This window comes from Manis javanica, chromosome 8 (assembly GCF_040802235.1).
Source record: "Manis javanica isolate MJ-LG chromosome 8, MJ_LKY, whole genome shotgun sequence".
Taxonomy (NCBI): Eukaryota; Metazoa; Chordata; class Mammalia; order Pholidota; family Manidae; genus Manis; species Manis javanica.
In genome coordinates this window covers 112,778,849-112,800,284 of record NC_133163.1, presented here as the reverse complement: position 1 = coordinate 112,800,284, position 21,436 = coordinate 112,778,849, and the positions used below count along the sequence as shown (strand labels likewise).

At 35.1% G+C, this 21,436-nt stretch overlaps 1 protein-coding gene across 1 annotated transcript in view; it reads left to right on the top strand.

Annotated features, from left to right (window-relative positions):
• The window catches only part of HERC1 (HECT and RLD domain containing E3 ubiquitin protein ligase family member 1), a 202,244-nt gene that overhangs the window by 50,380 nt on the left and 130,428 nt on the right, over window positions 1–21,436 (top strand). The window contains exons 2-6 of the mRNA XM_073211953.1: window positions 4,028–4,983; window positions 7,986–8,081; window positions 17,832–18,026; window positions 18,804–19,115; window positions 21,037–21,133. Of these exons, the coding sequence (XP_073068054.1) occupies window positions 4,054–4,983; window positions 7,986–8,081; window positions 17,832–18,026; window positions 18,804–19,115; window positions 21,037–21,133 (1,630 nt within the window). The 5' untranslated portion in view covers window positions 4,028–4,053. The remainder of the gene's footprint in view (window positions 1–4,027; window positions 4,984–7,985; window positions 8,082–17,831; window positions 18,027–18,803; window positions 19,116–21,036; window positions 21,134–21,436) is intronic.

Sequence of the window (21,436 nt, the reverse complement as noted above, 5' to 3'; positions counted from 1 at the left end):
TTTGTTTTCTGTTTCTTTGGTTCATCCCCTTTCCTCGCATAATTTGAGAAAGTATATGAATATACTCAAATGGCTGGATAGCAGTTATTACCTAGAAAAGGACATGGGTCAATTCCATTCATAATAGCCATAAAATAAAAAATACTTAATCAATATAACAAGAAAGACACAGGCTTATATGAAGTAATATAAAATAAGATCTGATCAAATAGAAAGGCATACTCTGTTTTTAGGTAGACAAATTATCATAAAAATGTCTATTTTCTGAAAATTATATATAATATAAATTTAACATAATTCAAATCAGAACGTCAGTAACTTTTTAGGAGAGGTAGTTTGTAATTGAGTAAGATAATCTTAAAGTTTTGGGACTTGCCTTCATTAGCCATCAGAACATTTATAAAGCTATGATAATTAAGTCACCGTTGGCATAAGAATGGACAAATGGAATAGAGAATCCAGAAATGGATCCTATTAATGGAAAAAGAGTGAATTTTTTTTTGTTTGTTTAGATCTTCTATTTCCTTCCTTACTTTTGTCCAGTTGATCCATCTTGTACTACAAGTGACATATTAAAGTCTCCAGTTAGTGTTTTCCTGTTCCCTTTCATCTCCGTAATTTTTGCTTTACAAAAGCTGCTTCTATCCAATTGGTTTTAAACTGATGCCAGTCTAATTCTTTTGCCTTTTAAAATAAGTTATTTGATCTTCTTGCCTGGAAGCCTTGAGGATTATACCTTTATCTTTGAAAATTCTAATAGTTATTCTAGGCTAATGTCTCGGAGTTGACTTTTCTGGGTTAATTTTCCCAGGTACCTTGTGCATCCTTATTGTATTGATTCATTTAAAAAAAAATTTTGCTAGGTTTTCTTGGTTTGTTGCTTTAAAATAAGCTGTTTTGTTTTTTTTGTTTTACTTCTTCAGGTAATCCAGTGGTACAAATACTTGCTCTCTTTGCCTTTTTCCACTACTTTCTCTTATTTTTATTTATGTCATTTTTAATTCTCATAGTTATTCCCCTGTCCCCCTTTTTAAAAATTGCCATTACTAACTCTTTGAGTCTTACTCTCCCTTGGACACTTTGTAAATCCATTCTTCATTTTTGAGAATTTTGTCTTTTTCCTTCATTTTTTTCTTGAGTTCAGTCAGCTATTCCTTTCTTTTTCGCCCTTTCTTCCCTTTCCTTTCTTAACTCCCCCACCCTTGGTGGTTTGTTTCTTAGATATAAAAAAAACCTGAATCATATTCAATATTTTTGAGTGTGTTTAATTTTGTTTGGATTGTTAATTTTCATTTTCTTCTGCTTTGTTCTTACCAGGAAGTTTTCCTTCAGTTGATATATGTGAAATTTTCTTACTGACTTTCTGCAGTAGTTCTGTATGGACTTTTTTTCTCTTGTTCATTTTTATAGTATTGTTTGTTTTATAATGTTCCTAATTTAATGGCATCTCTTCAGTCAATATAGTCAAGTTAAAGATGTCTGTCTATACAAAAGATAGATTTAGAAGCATATTTACAATACTGATGACAATGACAAAACATAAAAGTCTTTTTATGAGTTGACAGTATAACCCCTACCACCCTGCCCAAGAAAAAAAAGATAACCCAATAGACAAATACATGACTAGAGGAACATGAATAAGTATTTCCCAGAAAAGTGTATCTGAATGACCAATAAACATAAGATGTTCAGATTTATTAGTAACCAGGGAAATTCAAATTAGAGTAACAATATATCCCTCTACAGCAAACTAACAAAACTAAAAAAAGCAAATTACCTATGGCTTTCAGGGATAGAGGTAAAATATGTACTTTTATATCCTCTGCACTGTGTTTTAATAAATACTGAATGAAGTGAGAGGAGGCTTGTTTTCCCCCTACCTAAATATATACTTTCTAAGTATCTAATGAAGATAAGTTAAGCATAGTAATCATAAGCTTTAGAAGTGAAGTGTCATCAGATTTTATAATTTATAATTTAAGAGGCACCTAAGAAATGGAAAACTCCTTTTAATTAGTTTGGGATCTCTATCACTGCAGCTCTTTCTTGAAGATCTACCTCTATCATGAAAATAAAATGCCCATCAGAGTTTGAAGATTTTTCTCTAACACAAACTACCATTCTTTGGACTTAGTCCCTACCTCCCCACAATATTTTATGATGAAAAATTTCATACAGCAAAGTTGAAAGATTTAAAAATGAACATATGTTCAACACTGAGATTCTACCATTAATTAATTTTACCAATAATATTTTACTGTATTTGTTTTAATACATATCTATCCATATATATCTTTACACACACACACACACACACACACACACACCAATGCATCTTATTTTTGATGGATTTCATAATGAATTACAGATATCAATATACTTTCCCCTAAAAAAATACTTCCGTGTGCTTATCAACTGGAGTTCAGTGTTAATTGAGGCAAATTTTACATGCAATGGAACATAAAATTCATAACTGTATATTCACTGAGTTTTGACAAATACATATGCCTGTGTGATCCAGCATTAATTACCATCACTTCAGGAAGTTGCGTCATGCCCCTTCTGAGACTATTCATGCCCTCACCTTCTAGGGGCAACTAGTTTGATTTTCTTTCTACAGACATGTTTTCTTTTGGGTAAATCCCTGTAGAGGAATTGTTGGGTCATTGAGTAGATATATGTTTAGTTTTCTAAGAAACTACCAGACATTTTTGTAAAGTGATTGTTCTATTTTAGGCCCCAATAAGTGAATCATGGGAGTTCTGGTTGTACTACAATACATCCTTGCCAATATTTGGCATTGTCAGTCTTAACTAATTTTAACCATCCTTGTGGATGCGTAAAAACTTTTGTGTTTTTAATTTGCATTTTTCTGATGACTAATGATCTTGAGCACTTCTCTTGTTCTTATTGGTCATTCATATGTCTTCCTTGAAGTTTTGTTTACATCTTTTGCCCATTTAAAAAATTATGTTTTTCTTTTTATTATTGAGCTACAGGAGTTCCTTATGTATCTTGGATGCCAGTCCTTTGTAGGATATATGTTTTGTGACTATTTTATCCGGAGGATAAATTAGTTTTTAAGTACTATTTTTTAGCAAATACCTATTGAGCACTTACTATGTGCTGGAATACAGCAGTAAACAAAACATAAAACAAACATTCCTGTTCTTTTGGAGTCACAGTAGTTCTTTAGTATAGCCAGGGAGACCAGTAAGAAGGCTCCTTCAATGACCCAAGAGATGATGGCTTAGACCAGAGTTTTAGCAGTGGAAGGGGTGAGAATTGTTTGGATTTTGAATATATTTTGAAAATAGAGCTGATTAATTGATTTGGAGTATAAGAGAGGAAAGAATCAATAATGGCTCCCAAGATTTTTGGCCAAAGGAACTGGAAGGGTGGAGTTTCCAGTTATGGAGATGAGGAAGTCATAGCAGGAACAGGTTTAAGTTGGGGTAGGGTGGTAGTGGTAGCTTAGGAATTCAGATTTGAGTATGTTAATATTGAGATGCCTACTAGATAATCTGTTTCGTTATTAGATATCTATATGTTAATTTTAAGATGCCTATTAGATACCTATACGTGCAATTGTATATATGAGTTTGGAATTCAGGGAAGAGGTCTGGGTTGGAGAGATAAAAATTTGGAGTCATGTAGAACCCGTTACACTGACAGTGGGGCCAGAACTTGAATAGAAAAAGTACACAAATCACTAATTCTTAAAATAAACCTTTTATTTTGAGATATTTTAGATTTATACAAAGGTTACAAAGATAGTACAGAGTTTCCAAATGCCGTTCACCTATTTCCCCCTAATAGTAATATCTTATATAACGGTGGTAAATTCATCAAAGCTAAAATACTACATTGGTACATTACTGAAGTAATGTTAACTGAAGTTAACTGAAGTCCAGACGTTTTGTTTCACTGGTTTGAAAACACTAATTATGGTGTTAGATGGAAGTTTAGGAACATTTTATGAATCATCCGTATAAGTTTTTGACTGCTTTTTCTTCTCCCTTTATAGAACTAATGGCTGAAGAGTAAACCAACATGGCAACTATGGTTCCACCAGTGAAACTGAAATGGCTTGAACACCTCAACAGCTCCTGGATTACAGAGGACAGTGAATCTATTGCAACAAGAGAGGGGGTTGCTGTTCTGTATTCTAAATTGGTCAGCAATAAGGAAGTAATACCTCTGCCCCAGCAAGTTTTGTGCCTCAAAGGACCACAGTTGCCAGACTTTGAACGTGAGTCTCTTTCAAGTGATGAGCAGGACCACTATTTGGATGCCCTTCTCGGCAGCCAGCTAGCATTGGCAAAGATGGTATGTTCAGATTCCCCATTTGCTGGAGCACTTCGAAAACGACTGCTTGTACTCCAGCGTGTCTTTTATGCACTTTCTAATAAATACCATGACAAAGGCAAAGTGAAACAGCAGCAGCATTCTCCTGAAAGCAGCTCTGGGTCAGCAGATGTCCATTCTGTTAGTGAACGTCCACGGTCAAGCACTGATGCACTTATAGAAATGGGTGTTCGAACTGGTCTGAGTTTATTATTTGCACTTCTAAGACAAAGTTGGATGATGCCTGTGTCAGGACCTGGTCTCAGTCTTTGCAATGACGTTATTCATACTGCAATTGAAGTTGTGAGCTCTTTGCCACCGTTATCTTTAGCAAATGAAAGCAAGATTCCTCCTATGGGCTTGGACTGCTTATCACAAGTAACAACATTTCTTAAAGGAGTAACTATTCCCAATTCTGGAGCAGACACTTTAGGTCGTAGATTAGCTTCTGAGTTGCTGCTTGGTTTAGCAGCTCAGCGAGGCTCTTTGCGATATCTTCTTGAATGGATAGAAATGGCTTTGGGAGCTTCAGCAGTTGTAAATTCCATGGAGAAAAACAAACTACTATCAAGCCAGGAAGGAATGATCAGCTTTGACTGCTTTATGACTATATTAATGCAGATGAGACGTTCTTTGGTATGTACTATAAATCTCAATTTTATGATTCTTATCTAATGATTTTGGGAAAAATCAACCTAGCTTTTAATGAACTGGTGGTAATAGTGAATGATTTGAGAGTTCTGTGGGTAATTGTTAGGTCGGTTTAATGTTTTATATACTTTAAAGGAACTTCTATACATGTTTATATGAATATGTAATTCATGGGCCTATTCATGTCCATATTCATGGTTCAGCATTAAGACCCCTGGATGAGGAAGTCAGGATTGTAGTTTTGGTTTTATGGCTTCTTATATGAACCTGGGAAATCCATCTAACATCTCTGTGTTTTAGTAAAGTCATATGTAAAATAAGGGACTGTGGCTGGTAAGTGTCAAGGTCTTTTGAAAAAATCTGTAGTCTTTCTCAATTTTTATTAAACATTTACTGTGTGCCAAGTATTATTCTAGGCATAGGGATGCAACAAAGAAAAATACAATTTCTGCCCCTTGGAGCAAATAGTGTAGTAGTAGAGGAATCAGACAATAACTGTGTACTTTCAGATAGTGAGACATTTTGAGAATTAAAGAGAGTGAAAGGAAAAATAAAATGATAGGCTCAGAGCAGAGAAGGGAGAGGGGAAAGTATGCTATTTTAGTTAATGTGGTTAGGGAAGGACTGAATTGTGACATTTGAGCAGGTGTATGATGGAAATGGGAATGAGATAAGGCTACCAAGTTAAGCAGGGTCTTGTATACCATGCTATGACTTTGAGACTTGATCCTATAGACAGTGGGGAGCCATTGAAGCAATCTTAAGTGGGGTAAACTAGAACATGTGGAAATGTATTCCATCCAGTCTAATGTCCTTATCTGAATATCTGGAAAGGACAAATTTGAAAAAATAAAAAAATATTACATTATTTTTCAATTGTTGTTACTTAAGAGGGGGGTAATTAAATGAATACTTGTGAAACCACAAATTTGGTATTTTAATTTTCACTTGTCTTTGGACCATTGAACTTCCTATGATGTGTAACAATATGTGAAGTTATACTTTAATGTGCTCTATTTCCAAAATTTAATTTCTTTAAAAAATACCTAGGAATAGCCCTTTTTTTTAAAATTGTGCAGAATGTTTACAAACATTAAGAATTACACGTAGAATGGGTTTTAGAGGTGAGGTGTCTTTAATTGTAATTGACTGGAGTAGTCTTACCCTTACGGCATTTCGACTTCCTGGAGAATAGAAATAAATGACATTCACTGCAGACAATGTTTAAAGGATGTCCTTTCAGTTTGGCATTTTTAAATTTAGCAAGAATTTATTAAATACTCCCTGTATTTTCTCTTCTTTCTCAGTGTACATGATACAAAGTAACAACTACATTACCAGTTTTGAGTTCTCACTATGTATTAGGAACTATGCTAAGCATGTTTTATACATAATTTCAGTTAATTTTTCCATGAGTAAGGAAATTTATCCTTAGTTACATAGCCAGAAGTAATGGAGCCTGGATTTAAACCCAGGTCTGTCTGTCAGTGACAACTTTATGCTAATTTCAATATTTTTCTCCATACTGTGGAAAGATATAAAAAAGGGATTATGATGGCCCTGTACCAGCTCCTGGGAAAGTACAGCAGGCTTTTCCCCATTTGTTTTTGGTTTGGTGATCAGTAGGGGTGGCCTTTAAATAATGGAGCCATAGATTACAATTGTGTTTTTCTCAGAGGTGCTACAAAGCTAATTATGGAATTTTGAGAGGCTGTGCCCCAAAGTATTTGCTGGTATAGCAACACCTTGTATGTCTGGGGACTAGTTAATTTTGAATATTCAGCTTCTGGTGTGACTATAGACTTACTAAAGTGTTACTACTCACAGGGTGAGCTTTAGATAGCAGCTTTGCTTCACCTGGGAGCTTATTATAAATGCAGAATCTCAGACCCAGATCTATATTTAGTGAATTGCTATCTGTATTTTAACAAGATTTCCAGATAATTTGTGTCCACATTAATATTTGAAAGGTACCACCTTAAACAATTAAAAAGAAAAATTGATTTGGCAGTAGCAGCTAATGACCCAGCCATAAGTTAAATAGCCAACATATTCACTCTTTCATTACCTAGGAATTATGTTAATTAAAATAGTTTGAATTGATAAAGTCATATAATCTCAAAGTTGGATGGGATCTTACATGGCATCTAGGCCAACCACCCCTCTATAGTAGAGAATATACTTTCCTATGGTATATCATCTAGACTATAACTATTTTTACAATCCAGTATCCTTTGAAACAAAGCCACTGATGAACATTCCACAGTTATAGGATTGATAAGTCACAGAAAGAATTTGACATTTGTGATCTAAAGGTTTAAGGACACGGTAGTTTGAGGGAGCAGTGGAGATCAAGTTCCCTTTCTGGTTTATCATTTCTTAATGAGAGAAAAATCTCTGGCCATCTTTGGGCCCTGCTGTGGAGAGTCCCAGAGAGGTGCTGTGATTCCTCAGCTGTGCTAGTGAAAAGGTGCTTAGTTGCAGGTGTTGTCAGGCAGCTACCTGATATGACTTGTAAGACCTTGGCTGTGCTGACACTAGAAAGGGAGGGACAGTTTTTCTTCTGCTCTGGTCAGGATCATCATTCAAGCTGGCTATGTTCTACTAGCTTGTATCCTTGGGTGCAGATGGGTAAGGCAGCCTCAGGGGAGCGACTATTTCCTGGGCCCCCATTTACTGGGTGTTGGCCACCCAAAGATTATTTTTGGCAAAATTCTCCCTCTGTGACTGTTTTTGGATCAAGCCCTGTGACTTAGAACAAATCACTATTCAGTCAATGAGAGCTTGGCGCTTAATTTACTGTTTCACTCTATGTCTTTTATAACATTTATGTGTAAAAGTTAGTTTCATGATCCAATGTTAGGATTTGATCTAATGTATGTAATCATACAAACAGTTCCTCAAATGTTTTTGTGGACTATTTAAATGATTTTAATATGTATGTCTCTCTCCTTCCCAAACTGTGTCCCACATGTTTTAATTTGTAGGGTTCATCTGCTGATCGGAGTCAGTGGAGGGAACCAACCAGAACATCTGATGGCTTGTGCTCACTCTATGAGGCAGCTTTATGTCTCTTTGAAGAGGTATGTAATAATCAAGGCTTGTACATTAAACATTAGTTTGTCTTAGTAAAGACTCTATAGCATCTTACTACACTGATGGGCAGTGACTATAATGGGGTATGTGGGGGGGACTTGATAATATGGGTGAATGTTGTAACCACAGTGTTGCTCATGTGAAACCTTCATAAGATTGTGTATCAATGATATCTTAATAAAAAAAAAAAGAAAAGAAAGAAGACAGAAAAAAAATGACTTTGTCTTAAAGTGCTATAGCATATATTTTATTCCTTAAAAACAATCTTTTCAATCCCTAGAAAGGATGCAAAAGAAAGTAACATCAGTAGTTGCCTCTATAAAGTGGAGCTGGGGTGTCTGGCATCATGGATGGGAAGGAGACATACTTTTCAACATGTACATATACCCTTTTATTAATTTGAACTTTGTATCATATGCAGGTAACTTCAATTAAAAAATGTATTAAATAAAACACACAGAAAGATGTACAAACAAACATATGGCTTAGTGAATTATTTTAAAGTAAATATCCTTCTAGTCTGTACCCAGGTAAAGAAATAGAACTTTACTAGTCAGTCTAGAAGCCCTTTTGTGTTGTGCTCATAACCCCTTTCTGCCTCCCCTGAGTAACCACTGTCCTGACTTTCAGAGTAATCACTTCCTTTCATTTCTTTATAGTTGTGTTACCTAGGTGTGCATCCTGAGACACTGGTTCAGCCTTGCTCATAAAAAAGACAAAACAAGTCTTTTAAATCTCTTAATCTGTTGGTTTCTGCTCCATTTTCTTTTTTTCTTTTCCTGCAGTGTATTTGTTCAGGATCCTGAGCTTTTTGATTGTAGAATTTCCCACAGTCTGGGTTTTGCTGATTGATTAATCATAATGCAGTTCAGTATGTCTTATTTCCTGCAAATTGGCAGGTGGATCCAGAGGCTTGATCAATCTCAGTTTTGGTACTTTTGGCAAGACTATACACAGTGTGTGATCTTCCATCAAGTTCCTTCTAGTTGTGTCTCTTTTTGTAGTCTTAGCAGCTTTTGATGCTTAATGACTAGATTTATTAATTCATTGGTGGTTGGTTGCAAAATGGTTATATTCCAGTTTTATATTTCTTTTTAATTTATTAATTGTAATGTTTTTATAAAGAGATGATTCTCTTACTATTTGGTTACTCTGCTACAGTTCATACAGGAAAGGCAGAATAAATGTTTGATTCCCCCAACTCTTTATCATAAATGCCAATTTTTATTTATGAGTTTTCACTTTAATGGTCTCCTATCATCCTCCAAATGTGACCAATTGATCTCATTTGAAAAATATCATTATGAACTTACAGATTTAAACCTATTCAAATTTCAATCCATTGAGTTACTATCAGTATTGAAATGTGTATTGTATATCTTTGGCCAGTAGTCTTTCAGAGTAGTAGTCTTTTCAGGTTCCAAAGTTCTTTGACATAGGTCTAATAATCTTTGATAGCTTCCTTGCTATCTGACACATCAAATTGTCTCAAAATCATCTGTGTATTTCTTATTCCAGATCTCGAATTAGCTAGCTCTTTCTCCAAGAAGCCCTGTTTTCTTTTAGTAGGAAACAGTATTTCAGGACCACAGTCAGCGTGCTAACTATACTCTTCACTGCTGAGTTGGTATTATTGTTTCAAGACTTTTACAGTGGATGGGGCTAGGAATGGTGTGTATGTATTTAAAGCCAAAATACCTTATGAGTTGATACTGGTGTTCTAAGTTAAGGCTATAGAATTTTTTACTTAACCTTTTCTATATCACATTTATATCTTTCTTCAGTTAAGATGCTGATTCTCAAGGATATAGGGGATGATAAATTATCTCATAATTACTTATTTGTTTTAATCACATACCACACACACACACAGCAGTCCCCAAATAAGACAAATACTATTTGATTACTGAAAACATTTATTTTTTACATATGTTCTCTCCCCATTTTTTATAGTTGTATTATATCTACATAGTCAAAGCATACCTGCTTTGCTTTTCAACTCTCATTTAGTATTCCTTCTATAAGTAATTACATGTTCAATGCTCACTGCCAGTCTTTGCGTCAGTGTCTCTCTGTTTTTCTTAGTTGTCTGAAGTTCGTTATCTAAATAGATTCCTCAATAAAGGCTTATAGAACAAGATTTTCTTAGTTCTTACTTGTTAATAGTTGCTTGCTCTTTATATTTGAAAGTTAGTTTTGAGAATATAAAATCTTTAGCTCACATTTTCTTTTATTCTGCATCTTTTAAGTATGCTCATTTGTTTTCTTCTGGCATAAAGTTTTGCTGTCTAAGTCTGAAGATAATCTGATTTTTTTTCCTATATGAGTCATGAGCTTGTTTTGCCGAGAAGCCCAAAGGATCTTTTTTTTTCTTTAAAGATCAATAATTTTACTATAGTACATCTTGATGTTATTCATTCTGAGTCAATATCAGAGATGTGAGAATTTCAATGTGTATTTTCAAATCTTTTTTATTTCAGGGAAGTTTCTGTAAATTACAGATGTTAATATTATTTTAGTTTTTTATTTGGTTTTCTTCTTTAAGGATCCCTTTATGTGTAATATTGGATCTTTGTATAACTTTAGTATTTGTCAGTTTTTCTTGAATATGTTTTATATCTTTTTCATTTATTATTTCTAAAAATTTCTTCCTTTTTATCTTTTTTACTCTTAAAAGGTGTTACTGATTATATTGATATACTCTTGGATTCCTTCTCATTTAGGCTTCATTTATGAAATGATTTTTCTAATTCTTCTAATTTCTCTAATGAGAGTTGTCCCCTCATTTTTGAATATTTCTATTTCAGATTTGTGTTTTTCTTTCATGTCTTACTTAATTTTTTTTAATCCCTTTAGTTTACCTTGAAATAGGTTACAGTTTATCTGTTGTGGACAGTTCCTTTCTGTCATGGTTTTATTATAGAGATATTATTCTGCCCTTTTATTTTTTCCGTAATAACTTTATATGGGATTTAACCCTGATACTTTTCTTTTTTGCAAAATTTCTTTTCCTGAATTTCTGGAAGGGGATGGGCCTCAAGATAGTTTTTCTAATTCCATAGACTCCTTCCATTTTTTTTTTAGAAACTGTTTAGTTTATCATTTTTTAAAAAAATTTTTTATTACAGTATGATTGATATACACTCTTATGAAGGTTTCACATGAAAAAACAATGTGGTTACTACATGTACCCATATTATCAAGTCCCCACCCATACCCCAATGCAGTCACTGTCCATCAGTGCAGCAAGATGCCACAGATCCACTATGTCCCTTCTCTGTTATACACTGTTCTCCCCGTGATCCCACACACAATGTGTACTAAACATAATACCCCTCAATCCCCTTCTCCCTCTCTCCTGCCCACCTTCCCACACCCCTCCCCTTTGGTAACCACTAGTTCATTCTTGGAGTCTCTGAGTCTGCTGCCATTTTGTTCCTTTAATTTTGCTTCATTGTTATACTCAACAAATGAGGAAAATCATAGGCATTTGCCTTTCTCTGCCTGGCTTATTTCACTGAGCATAATGTCCTCCAGCTCCATCCATGTTGTTGCAAATGGTAGGATTTGTTTCTTTCTTATGGCTGAATAGTATTCCATTGTGTATATGTACCACATCTTCTTTATCCATTCACCTACAGATGGCCACTTAGGTTGCTTCCATATCTTGGCTATTGTAAAAAGTGCTGCGATGAACATAGGGGTGCATATGTCTTTTTGAATCTGAGAAGTTACATTCTTTGGGTATATTCCAAAAAGTGGGATTCCAGGGTCAAATGGTGTTTCTATTTTTAGGTTTATGAGGAACCTCCATATTGCTTTCCACAATGGTTGAACTAGCTTACATTCCCACCAGCAGTGTAGGAGGGTTCCCCTTTCTCTGCATCCTCACCAACATTTGTTGTTCTTAGTCTTTTTGATGCTGGCCGTCCTAACTGGTGTGAGGTGATATGTCATTGTGGTTTTAATTTGCATTTCCCTGATGATTAGTGATGTGGAGCATCTTTTCATGTGCCTGTTGGCCATCTGAATTTCTTCTTTGGAGAACTGTCTCTTTATATCCTCTGCCCATTTATTAATCAGGTTATTTGCTTTTTGGGTGTTGAGGTGTGTAAGTTCTTTATATATTTTGGATGTTAACCCCTTGTCAGATATGTCATTTACAAATATATTCTCCCATCCTGTAGGATGCCTTTTTGTTTTGTTGATAATGTCCTTTGCCGTACAAAAACTTCTTAGTTTGATGTAGTCCCATGAGTTCATTTTTGCTTTTGTTTCCCTTCCTCGAGGAGATGGGTTCAGGAAGAAGTTGCTCATGCTTATATTCAGGAGATGTTTGTCTATGTTGTCTTCTAAGAGTTTTATACATTCAAGTCTTTAATCCATTTTGAGTTTACTTTTATGTATGGGGTTAAACAATAATCCAGTTTCATTCTCTTGCATGTAGCTGTCCAGTTTTGCCAACACCAGCTGTTGAAGAGGCTGTCATTTCCCCACTGTATGTCCCTGACTCCTTTGCCATATTTTAATTGACCATATATGGTTGGGTTTGTATCAGGGCTCTCTAGTCTGTTCCATTGGTCTATGGGTCTGTTCTTGTGCCCGTTCCAAATTGTCTTAATTACTGTGGCTTTGTAGTAGAGCTTGAAGTTGGGGAGCGTAATTCCCTCTGCTTTATTCAGACTCATTCCATTTTTATCAAATATTTAAAGAAATGGTATTTTCCCCTCATGTTCTTCCCAATTTTTTATCTTAACTTTCTCTGTCTTTCCATCTGTTGTCCCTCTCCTGGTCAATTTTTATTCTGTTCCCAGTAGTTTATTCTCAGTGTGGGGGAGCTGTCCTGGAAGGGAGTCCTGGCTTGTCAGTTTCAAGAATTCACAAGAGCTAGATAGCTCTAGCTTCTTTCAAACTTCTCATCATGGACCCCTATTACTTACCTGCTATCTATCACAGAGGGCAAAGTTCTTCCTAGTTGCACCTGCTATTCATAGATTGGCTTACTGTTCTTTCCAGTGAGTACCTGATTGGTTATTTTGTTTTTTTCCTGTTCTGAGGTCTGTCAGACATTCTATTGCTTCCTCTTGCACAGGTGTCATTAACATGCAGATTCTGTGTTTGGTGATGGTTTGTCTATACCTGCTTATATTTTGGAGTTATTGGAACTATCTTTGTACGTAGCTTTGTTGTGAATGTTAAGCATGTATTTGGAATTTTGTCATCTAGTTGTTCGGTGTAGTGATTCAGAATGTTTAGAAAACTGCATTGTTGCTATTATCTTCCCAGCATCCACCCCCTAGTTGTTTTTAAAAAACACATTTCTAAACTGAGTAGCTTTTTTTTGTCTCCCTCCTCTTTTTTTTTTAGGGAGCTGGGTGAGGGCTATGAGTTTCTTATAAGTCCCATTTATTAGTAATAGATCTTCAGATAAAAAAATTCTAACCCTCTTGCCCCTACCATCCTCCTTCTGTCCCCAGAAAAATTTCAGGTAATTTATCAGTGATTTGACAGTCTTCCCTTATGCATATTTTGTGTTTCCTCAGAACTGTCCTCATGTTCACTGGAAAATAATGTCTAACACACATATTATTCTGTTGTTTGGGGTACTGTTTAAAGATTTTGATTAAAATTATTCTATCCCCTCCCATTTAGTGGGCTGGTAATCTCATATATTGAGTTTTGAAGATTCTTCTTTTATTATTTTACTTGATTCAGCTAAAACTTGGACAAAAAATTGACAACAGCTGTAGTCAGAGTTAGCATCTTTATTGTATGGAGTTCATACAAGTCAATAAAAAATCCATTAAACCCTAATAAATAAGTGGGTAGAAGTTAGTGGTAAACAAATAGATGGAAAAACTTTAGTTCTGTTGATAATAAGGAAATGTGAAATTAAAATTATGCTTCATCTTTTTCTCCACTTACGTTTGTAAAAAATTGAAAGTATAATACTTATTATCGGTATGATTGTAGTGACCTGTAGTGACTTTCATATACACCTAATCCTTTGTTAGGGCAACTGGGAAGGTCAGCTTTTGGAGGGGTTGGAGGTGGGGGCAGGAGAGAAGCCTGAATTAAAAAAAAATTATTGTTAACGGCAAAAGACTTTACCATGATAGCCAACACAAAAGGTAAATAAGTCATATTTTTTTTATTAGCTGAATTTTATTTTATTTTATTTTGGTATCATTAATATGCAATTACATGAAGGACATTATGTTTACTAGGCTCCCCCCTTCACCAAGTGCCCCCCACATCCCCGTTCACAGTCACTGTCCATCAACATAGTAAGATGCTATAAAATCACTACTTGTCTTCTCTGTGTTGCACAGCCCGCCCCATGCCCCCCCAACACTATACATGCTAATTGTAATGCCCCCTTTCTTTTTTTTTTTTTTCCCACCCTTATCCCTCCCTTCCCACTCGCCCTCCCCAGTCCCTTTCCCTTTGGTAACTATTAGTCCATTCTTGGGTTCTGTGCTTCTGCTGCTGTTTTGTTCCTTCAGTTTTCTTTTGTTCTTATACTCCACATATTACTGAAATCATTTGGTACTTGTTTTTCTCCGCCTCGCTTATTTCACTGAGCATAATACCCTCTAGCTCCATCCATGTTGTTGCGAATGGTAGGATTTGTTTTTTCTTATGGCTGAGTAATATTCCATTGTGTAGATGTACCACATCTTCTTTATCCATTCATCTAATGATGGACATTTAGGTTGCTTCCATATCTTGGCTATTGTAAATAGTGCAGCGATAAACACAGGGGTGCATCTGTCTTTTTCAAACGGGAGTGCTGCATTCTTGGGGTAAATTCCTAGAAGTGGAATTCCTGGGTCAAATGGTATTTCTATTTAGAGCATTTTGAGGAACCTCCATTCTGCTTTCCACAATGGTTGAACTAATTTGCATTCCCACCAGCAGTGTAGGAGGGTTCCCCTTTCTCCACAATCTCGCCAACATTTGTTGTTGTTTGTCTTTTGGATGGTAGCCATCCTCACTGGTGTGAGATGATATCTCATTGTGGTTTTAATTTGCATTTCTCTGATGACAAGTGATGTGGAGCATCTTTTCATGTGTCTGTTGGCCATCTGAATTTCTTCTTTAGAGAACTGTCTATTCAGCTCCTCTGCCCATTTTTTAATTGGGTTATTTGCTTTTTGTTTGTTGAGGTGTGTGAGCTCTTTATATATTTTGGATGTCAACCCTTTAGCAAATCTGTCATTTACGAATATATTCTCCCATACTGTAGGATAACTTTTTGTTCTATTGATGGTGTCCTTTGCTGTACAGAAGCTTTTCAGCTTGATATAGTCCTATTTGCTCATTTTTGCATTTGTTTCCCTTGCCCGGGGAGATATGTTCAAGAATAGGTCACTCATGTTTATGTCTAAGAGATTTTTGCCTATGTTTTTTTCTAAGAGTTTTATGGTTTCATGACTTACATTCAAGTCTTTGATCCTTCAAATTTACTTTTGTGTATGGGGTTAGACAGTGATCCAGTTTCATTCTCTTACATGTAGCTGTCCAGTTTTGCCAGCACCATCTGTTGAAGAGACTGTCATTTCCCCAGTGTATGTCCATGGCCCCTTTATCAAATATTAGTTGACCATATATGTTTGGGTTAATGTTTGGAGTCTCTATTCTGTTCCATTGGTCTGTGGCTCTGTTCTTGTGCCAGTACCAAATTGTCTTGATTACTGTGGCTTTGTAGTAGAGCTTGAAGTTGGGGAGTGAGATCCCCCCCACTTTATTCTTCCTTCTCAGGATTGCTTTAGCTATTCGGGGTCTCTGGTGTTTCCATATGAATTTTTGAACTATTTGTTCCAGTTCATTGAAGAATGCTGTTGGTAGTTTGATAGGGATTGCATCGAATCTGTATATTGCTTTGGGCAGGATGGCCATTTTGATGATACTAATTCTTCCTAGCCATGAGCATGGGATGAGTTTCCATTTGTTAGTGACCTCTTTAATTTCTCTTAAGAGTGTCTTATAGTTTTCAGGGTATAGGTCTTTCACTTCCTTTGTTAGGTTTATTCCTAGGTATTTTATTCTTTTTGATGCTATTGTGAGTGGAATTGTCTTCCTAATTTCTCTTTCTTTTAGTTTATTGTTAGTGTATAAGAAAGCCACCGATTTCTTTGTGTTAATTTTGTATCCTGCAACTTTGCTGAATTCTGATATTAGCTCTAGTAGTTTTGGAGTGCAGTCTTTAGGGATTTTTATGTACAATATTATGTCATCTGCAAATAGTGACAGTTTAACTTCTTCTTTACCAATCTGGATTTCTTGTATTTGTTTGTTTTGTCTAATTGCCGTGGCTAGGACCTCCAGTACTATGTTGAATAACAGTGGGGAGAGTGGGCATCCCTGTCTTGTTCCCAATCGCAGAGGAAAAGCTTCCAGCTTCTCACTGTTCAATATGATGTTGGCTGTGGGTTTATCATATATGGCCTTTATTATGTTGAGGTACTTGTCCTCTATACCCATTTTGTTGAGAGTTTTTATCATGAATGGATGTTGAATTTTATCAAATGCTTTTTCAGCATCTATGGAGATGATCATGTGGTTTTTGTCCTTCGTTTTGCTGGTGTGGTGGATGATGTTGATGGACTTTCGAATGTTGTACCATCCTTGCATCCCTGGGATGAATCCCACTTGGTCATGTTGTGTGATCCTCTTGATGTGTTTTTGAATTCGGTTTGCTAATATTTTGTTGAGTATTTTTGCATCTACATTCATCTGGGATATGGTCTGTAGTTTTCTTTTTTGGTGGGGTCTTTGCCTGGTTTTGATGTTAGGGTGATGTTGGCTTCATAGAAATAGTTTGGGAGTATTCCCTCCTCTTCTATTTTTTGGAAAACTTTAAGGAGAATGGGTATTATGTCTTCTCTGTATGTCTGATAAAATTCTGAGGTAAGTCCATCTGGCCCGGGGGTTGTGTTGTTTGAATAAGTCATATTTTTATTGTGTGTGTGTATGTGTGCTGCACCTTTATTGTTTTTAGGACAGCCCTCCTTTTATACATTGCTGGTGATACAATAATACTGTAGCACTATTTTGGAAACAGTATGTTTTAAGAATCATAAGATTGTTGTCAATTTTTTTGTATATACTAGCCCCATTCTGTGGTTCTCTACAAAGGAAGTAATAAAAAATAAAGTAACAACTATATTCTTAAAAATGACTTAAAACAAGTGGAAAGACTCTAAATGTACTATTAAAGGAAAGTGATAAAGTAAGTTGTGATTTTTACATTAAATGGAATATTACCAGTTCAGTCATATTAGGAAGATACAGAAGTTCTTGCTTGACTCTCTTGTATTGTTGTTTTTATATATCCACTGTGATAACTTTGTTAAAGAACCTGTATATGCAAAATTCTGGAAGGACATATATAAGAAAGATAACATTTATTGTATTAAGATGATAGGATTATCATTGGTGGTTTTTTTGAGCTGTCTGTAATGCTGTTGTATGCAGTAATAAAAATTTTAATAAAAAAGTCATGGTTGTATGTTTCCCCCTTCCCATTTTTGTCAGTTAGCATCTTTTAGTGGTTTATTCTGTGGGAGTAAATAGTCTAGCCATCTGTGTTTAAGATTAGATGTGTTGTTCTTAGGTTACTTGAGCAGTTGAGAAGTTTTAAAAGCAAGAAAATCAACAGTGTCAGAGAATATTTATAAAAATGTCTACACTAAAAATGTCTTATATTTTTATCAAATTTTTAATTTTAATAGGTTTGCAGAATGGCTTCTGATTACTCAAGAACGTGTGCTAGCCCAGATAGCATTCAGACTGGTGATGCTCCCATTGTCTCAGAGACCTGTGAGGTTTATGTTTGGGGGAGCAACAGCAGCCATCAGTTGGTGGAAGGCACACAGGAGAAAATATTACAACCCAAACTGGCTCCTAGTTTCTCTGATGCTCAGACTGTGAGTTCTCTGTATACCTTAAGGATTGGTTGATGACAGTATTTGCTTTAAGTAACATGTTACTTAAACATTGAGAGTGTTTTTTAAATGAGTGAAGAATCTTGCTTGTTTCTATACCATATTGCATCAATTTTTCTTTTTTCTTTTTCAGTTTTTCATTTTAATAGAAAAAAATATTTTTAGTCCCTCATTTCCCAGTGTTTCCAAGTTTAAAAAAGTTAAGTTGGAATATGACTGGCAACAGATTTACCACTATATTGAACAAATAGTAGATAAGACTAATTAAAAAGTGGAATTTCTTATGAGATTACTTCTTTACATTTATAGCCTCCATTTAGCCAAGCTAGACCTTTCTATTTTATTATTTCCATTAAAACATATGTTTTTTCCAAATGAGTTTAGAATATGTTTTTTATAATTCTTATCATAGTGAACCCTAAGGAATTTATGGGAGATTTTTATTTCTTGCCCTTTCCAATTGTAAGAGGAGGGAAGCTAACACATTTTACTTTGTTGTTCCGTTGAACTGTGATCATATAGATAACCTGAAAATATAAAATATACATTAATTTAAGCTCAACAATAAAGTCAACATGAACAGGCCATTAAGAGTTTTCTTAATTTTCTATTTACTCCTTAACCTCTAAGGGGTGTCATACCATATTCTGCTTTAAGAGAGACTACCTTTGAAACTGTTTGATAAAACCAGCCTTAAATATTATACTTTGATTTTTACAGAAGCATTTTATATTTGTAATTCTGTTTGTTTGCTTATAGATTGAAGCTGGACAATACTGCACTTTTGTCATTTCTACGGATGGCTCTGTCAGAGCTTGTGGTAAAGGCAGCTATGGGAGACTGGGCCTTGGAGATTCTAATAATCAGTCCACTTTAAAAAAGTTGACATTTGAGCCTCATAGGTCCATTAAAAAGGTCTCATCTTCTAAAGGATCTGATGGTCACACTTTAGCTTTTACTACAGAAGGAGAAGTCTTCAGTTGGGGAGATGGTGATTATGGGAAACTGGGACATGGAAATAGTTCAACACAGAAATATCCCAAGCTTATTCAGGGCCCTCTGCAGGGAAAGGTATGTGCTTTCTTTTTGAATTTAAAAATTATTACATGTACTGGTGCTATAATAGATGATATCTTTCAGATTTTGATGTATTCTTTCTGAAGGTCCCCCACCCAACCCTTTGACTTATTTTTGGTATACCTGCTTTATGGTTTACAAAGCACTTTTACATATATTATTTAATTGTAATTCTTATACCAACCTTATTATTATTCTCATTTCACAGATAAGGAAACTGAGAATCATCCATTCACCAAATACTTTAGCACCTTCCAGGTGCCAGACAATACTTTAGTCATTAGACATACAGCAATGAACCAAACAGATAAGATCCTTGCTCTCATGCAGCTTTAATCTGTGGGATAGAGATAATATATAAGAAACAAACACATAAAATAATTTCAAATAATAGTAAAGAAAATAATTGAATAATGTAAAGATACTAACGGGTTGAATGTGATATTAGTTAATAAGGTCAGATGTTCTGTCAAAGGAGGTGGCATTTTGAGTGATTAAGTAACTTGCCCAAGGCCACACACAAATAATTGGCACCATTAGAAACTGAACCTGGAATTCCTCTCATTTCTGTTTTTACCTTTCTTTAAGGAAGTGAAGGTATTTTCTGAAACTTATAATTAAATGCTATTATATGGGTTCCCCCACTTTAGGATTGCATTCTTTCCATCAAAGTTATCTTACATAAAAATCTTACTGTTTCAATTTTAATTTTATACCAAGATTACAAGTGGGACCTTCATGGGAAGTTGTCTGACGAAGTTGGCTATTAAAGGAATTTTACTTTATTATGACTTTCAGTTAAAACTTAGACTTATCAACCTCAAAGCAGTGAGCCTTGGCACAGTCCCCTTGACATCAGGGGATACTTGTTAAGATGATGAATATGGGGCTCTAAGGAACTTCAGATAAATACTATTTGAAGTTGTATTTTCTTAGTCTTTCTAGTGCCTCCTTTTTTAAACATTTTTTATTTTCTTTACTTATATTTCTCTTAATCTTCCATTTTATAATAGAAACTTTGCCAGTTAAAAGTAACTTACTAACATCATGAAGGAAAAAATGTCTCAAAAAGTAAACTAATAATTTACAGATAAAAATTTCAGAAATTCTTAGCACATTGTCTAGAAGGTGTGCACAGTATTCTTAATTGAATCTAAAATTGGAATTTTTCTAAAGTGAGGTCTAGTTTTTGAAGGGTAAAAAGTTGTGCAATTATTAGTGTAGATATTTTCCTTTTTTCAGTAGTCAGTGATTTTGATCAGTGTTATGTAAAGTTATGATGACTCCCAAATTATGTTGCTATGTGTTCTTATCCCCAATTCCTCTCATCAACTGTACACCTAATGGGGGGGTAAAGAGATACTATCAGGGTTTTATTAATATAAGCTTATATACTGCTTAGATCTTTGTGCATTGGTGGTAGTCAATGTGTTTTTGAGAGATCACTATTATGTAATGAGTTTTTCTTGATTAGCCAGGGTTGGAGGTCTTATGTTAATACTATATTTAAATTTTTTTCATTGTTCCATGAGTGTTTAGTTCCCTCCAACTCTTTGAGTAAAGACTTGATTGGTGATAAAATATTCTTGCAAGCGATTAGATTGGTGTATGGTGGGGGAAGGATGGGGAGACTGCTAGCATTTATAGTGCCTTTGTGTGAATTAAAAAAGTTGTCCTCTCCAATAAGTGGAAGCCAGGGTTCATGGCTTGACAAACAGAGCATAGACTATATTCCAGCATTTTCTTGTCTCCTTTAGCTGGGTACCCTTGTCCTGGGCACAACCTCCATAGCTGTCCGTGGCAATACCTGGATGAATTGGGAATATCAGTATCTTTGAAGTCTGTATGATACAGGATCAAATATGAACTGTATGTTTTAGCATGTTCATGCACATCAACTTTGTATACAATGCAGGTTGTGGTTTGTGTGTCAGCTGGATACAGACATAGCGCTGCTGTCACAGAGGATGGCGAATTATACACATGGGGTGAGGGAGACTTTGGAAGATTAGGTAAGATTTTTAAAAAATTGAAATTATCCCCATAGCAGAATAGAAATGATGATGGTTACTGAGAAGCAGTGAAACTAGGTTTAATAAGCCAAATCTTTTATTATGTTAGTTTTAAGCTCAGAGAAAGATAATTTTATGTAGAGAATACCTAGATTCTAGTGATGAAATTTAAGATGTAATTAAGTCTAGCAAGTTTACTGAGTTCCTCCTATGCCAGGCACTGTAGGATTTCAGGGACAAGAAAAATACCATCATGATCCTGAAGTGTATAATGAAAACAAGTTGATGTGAGCACAATGCTAG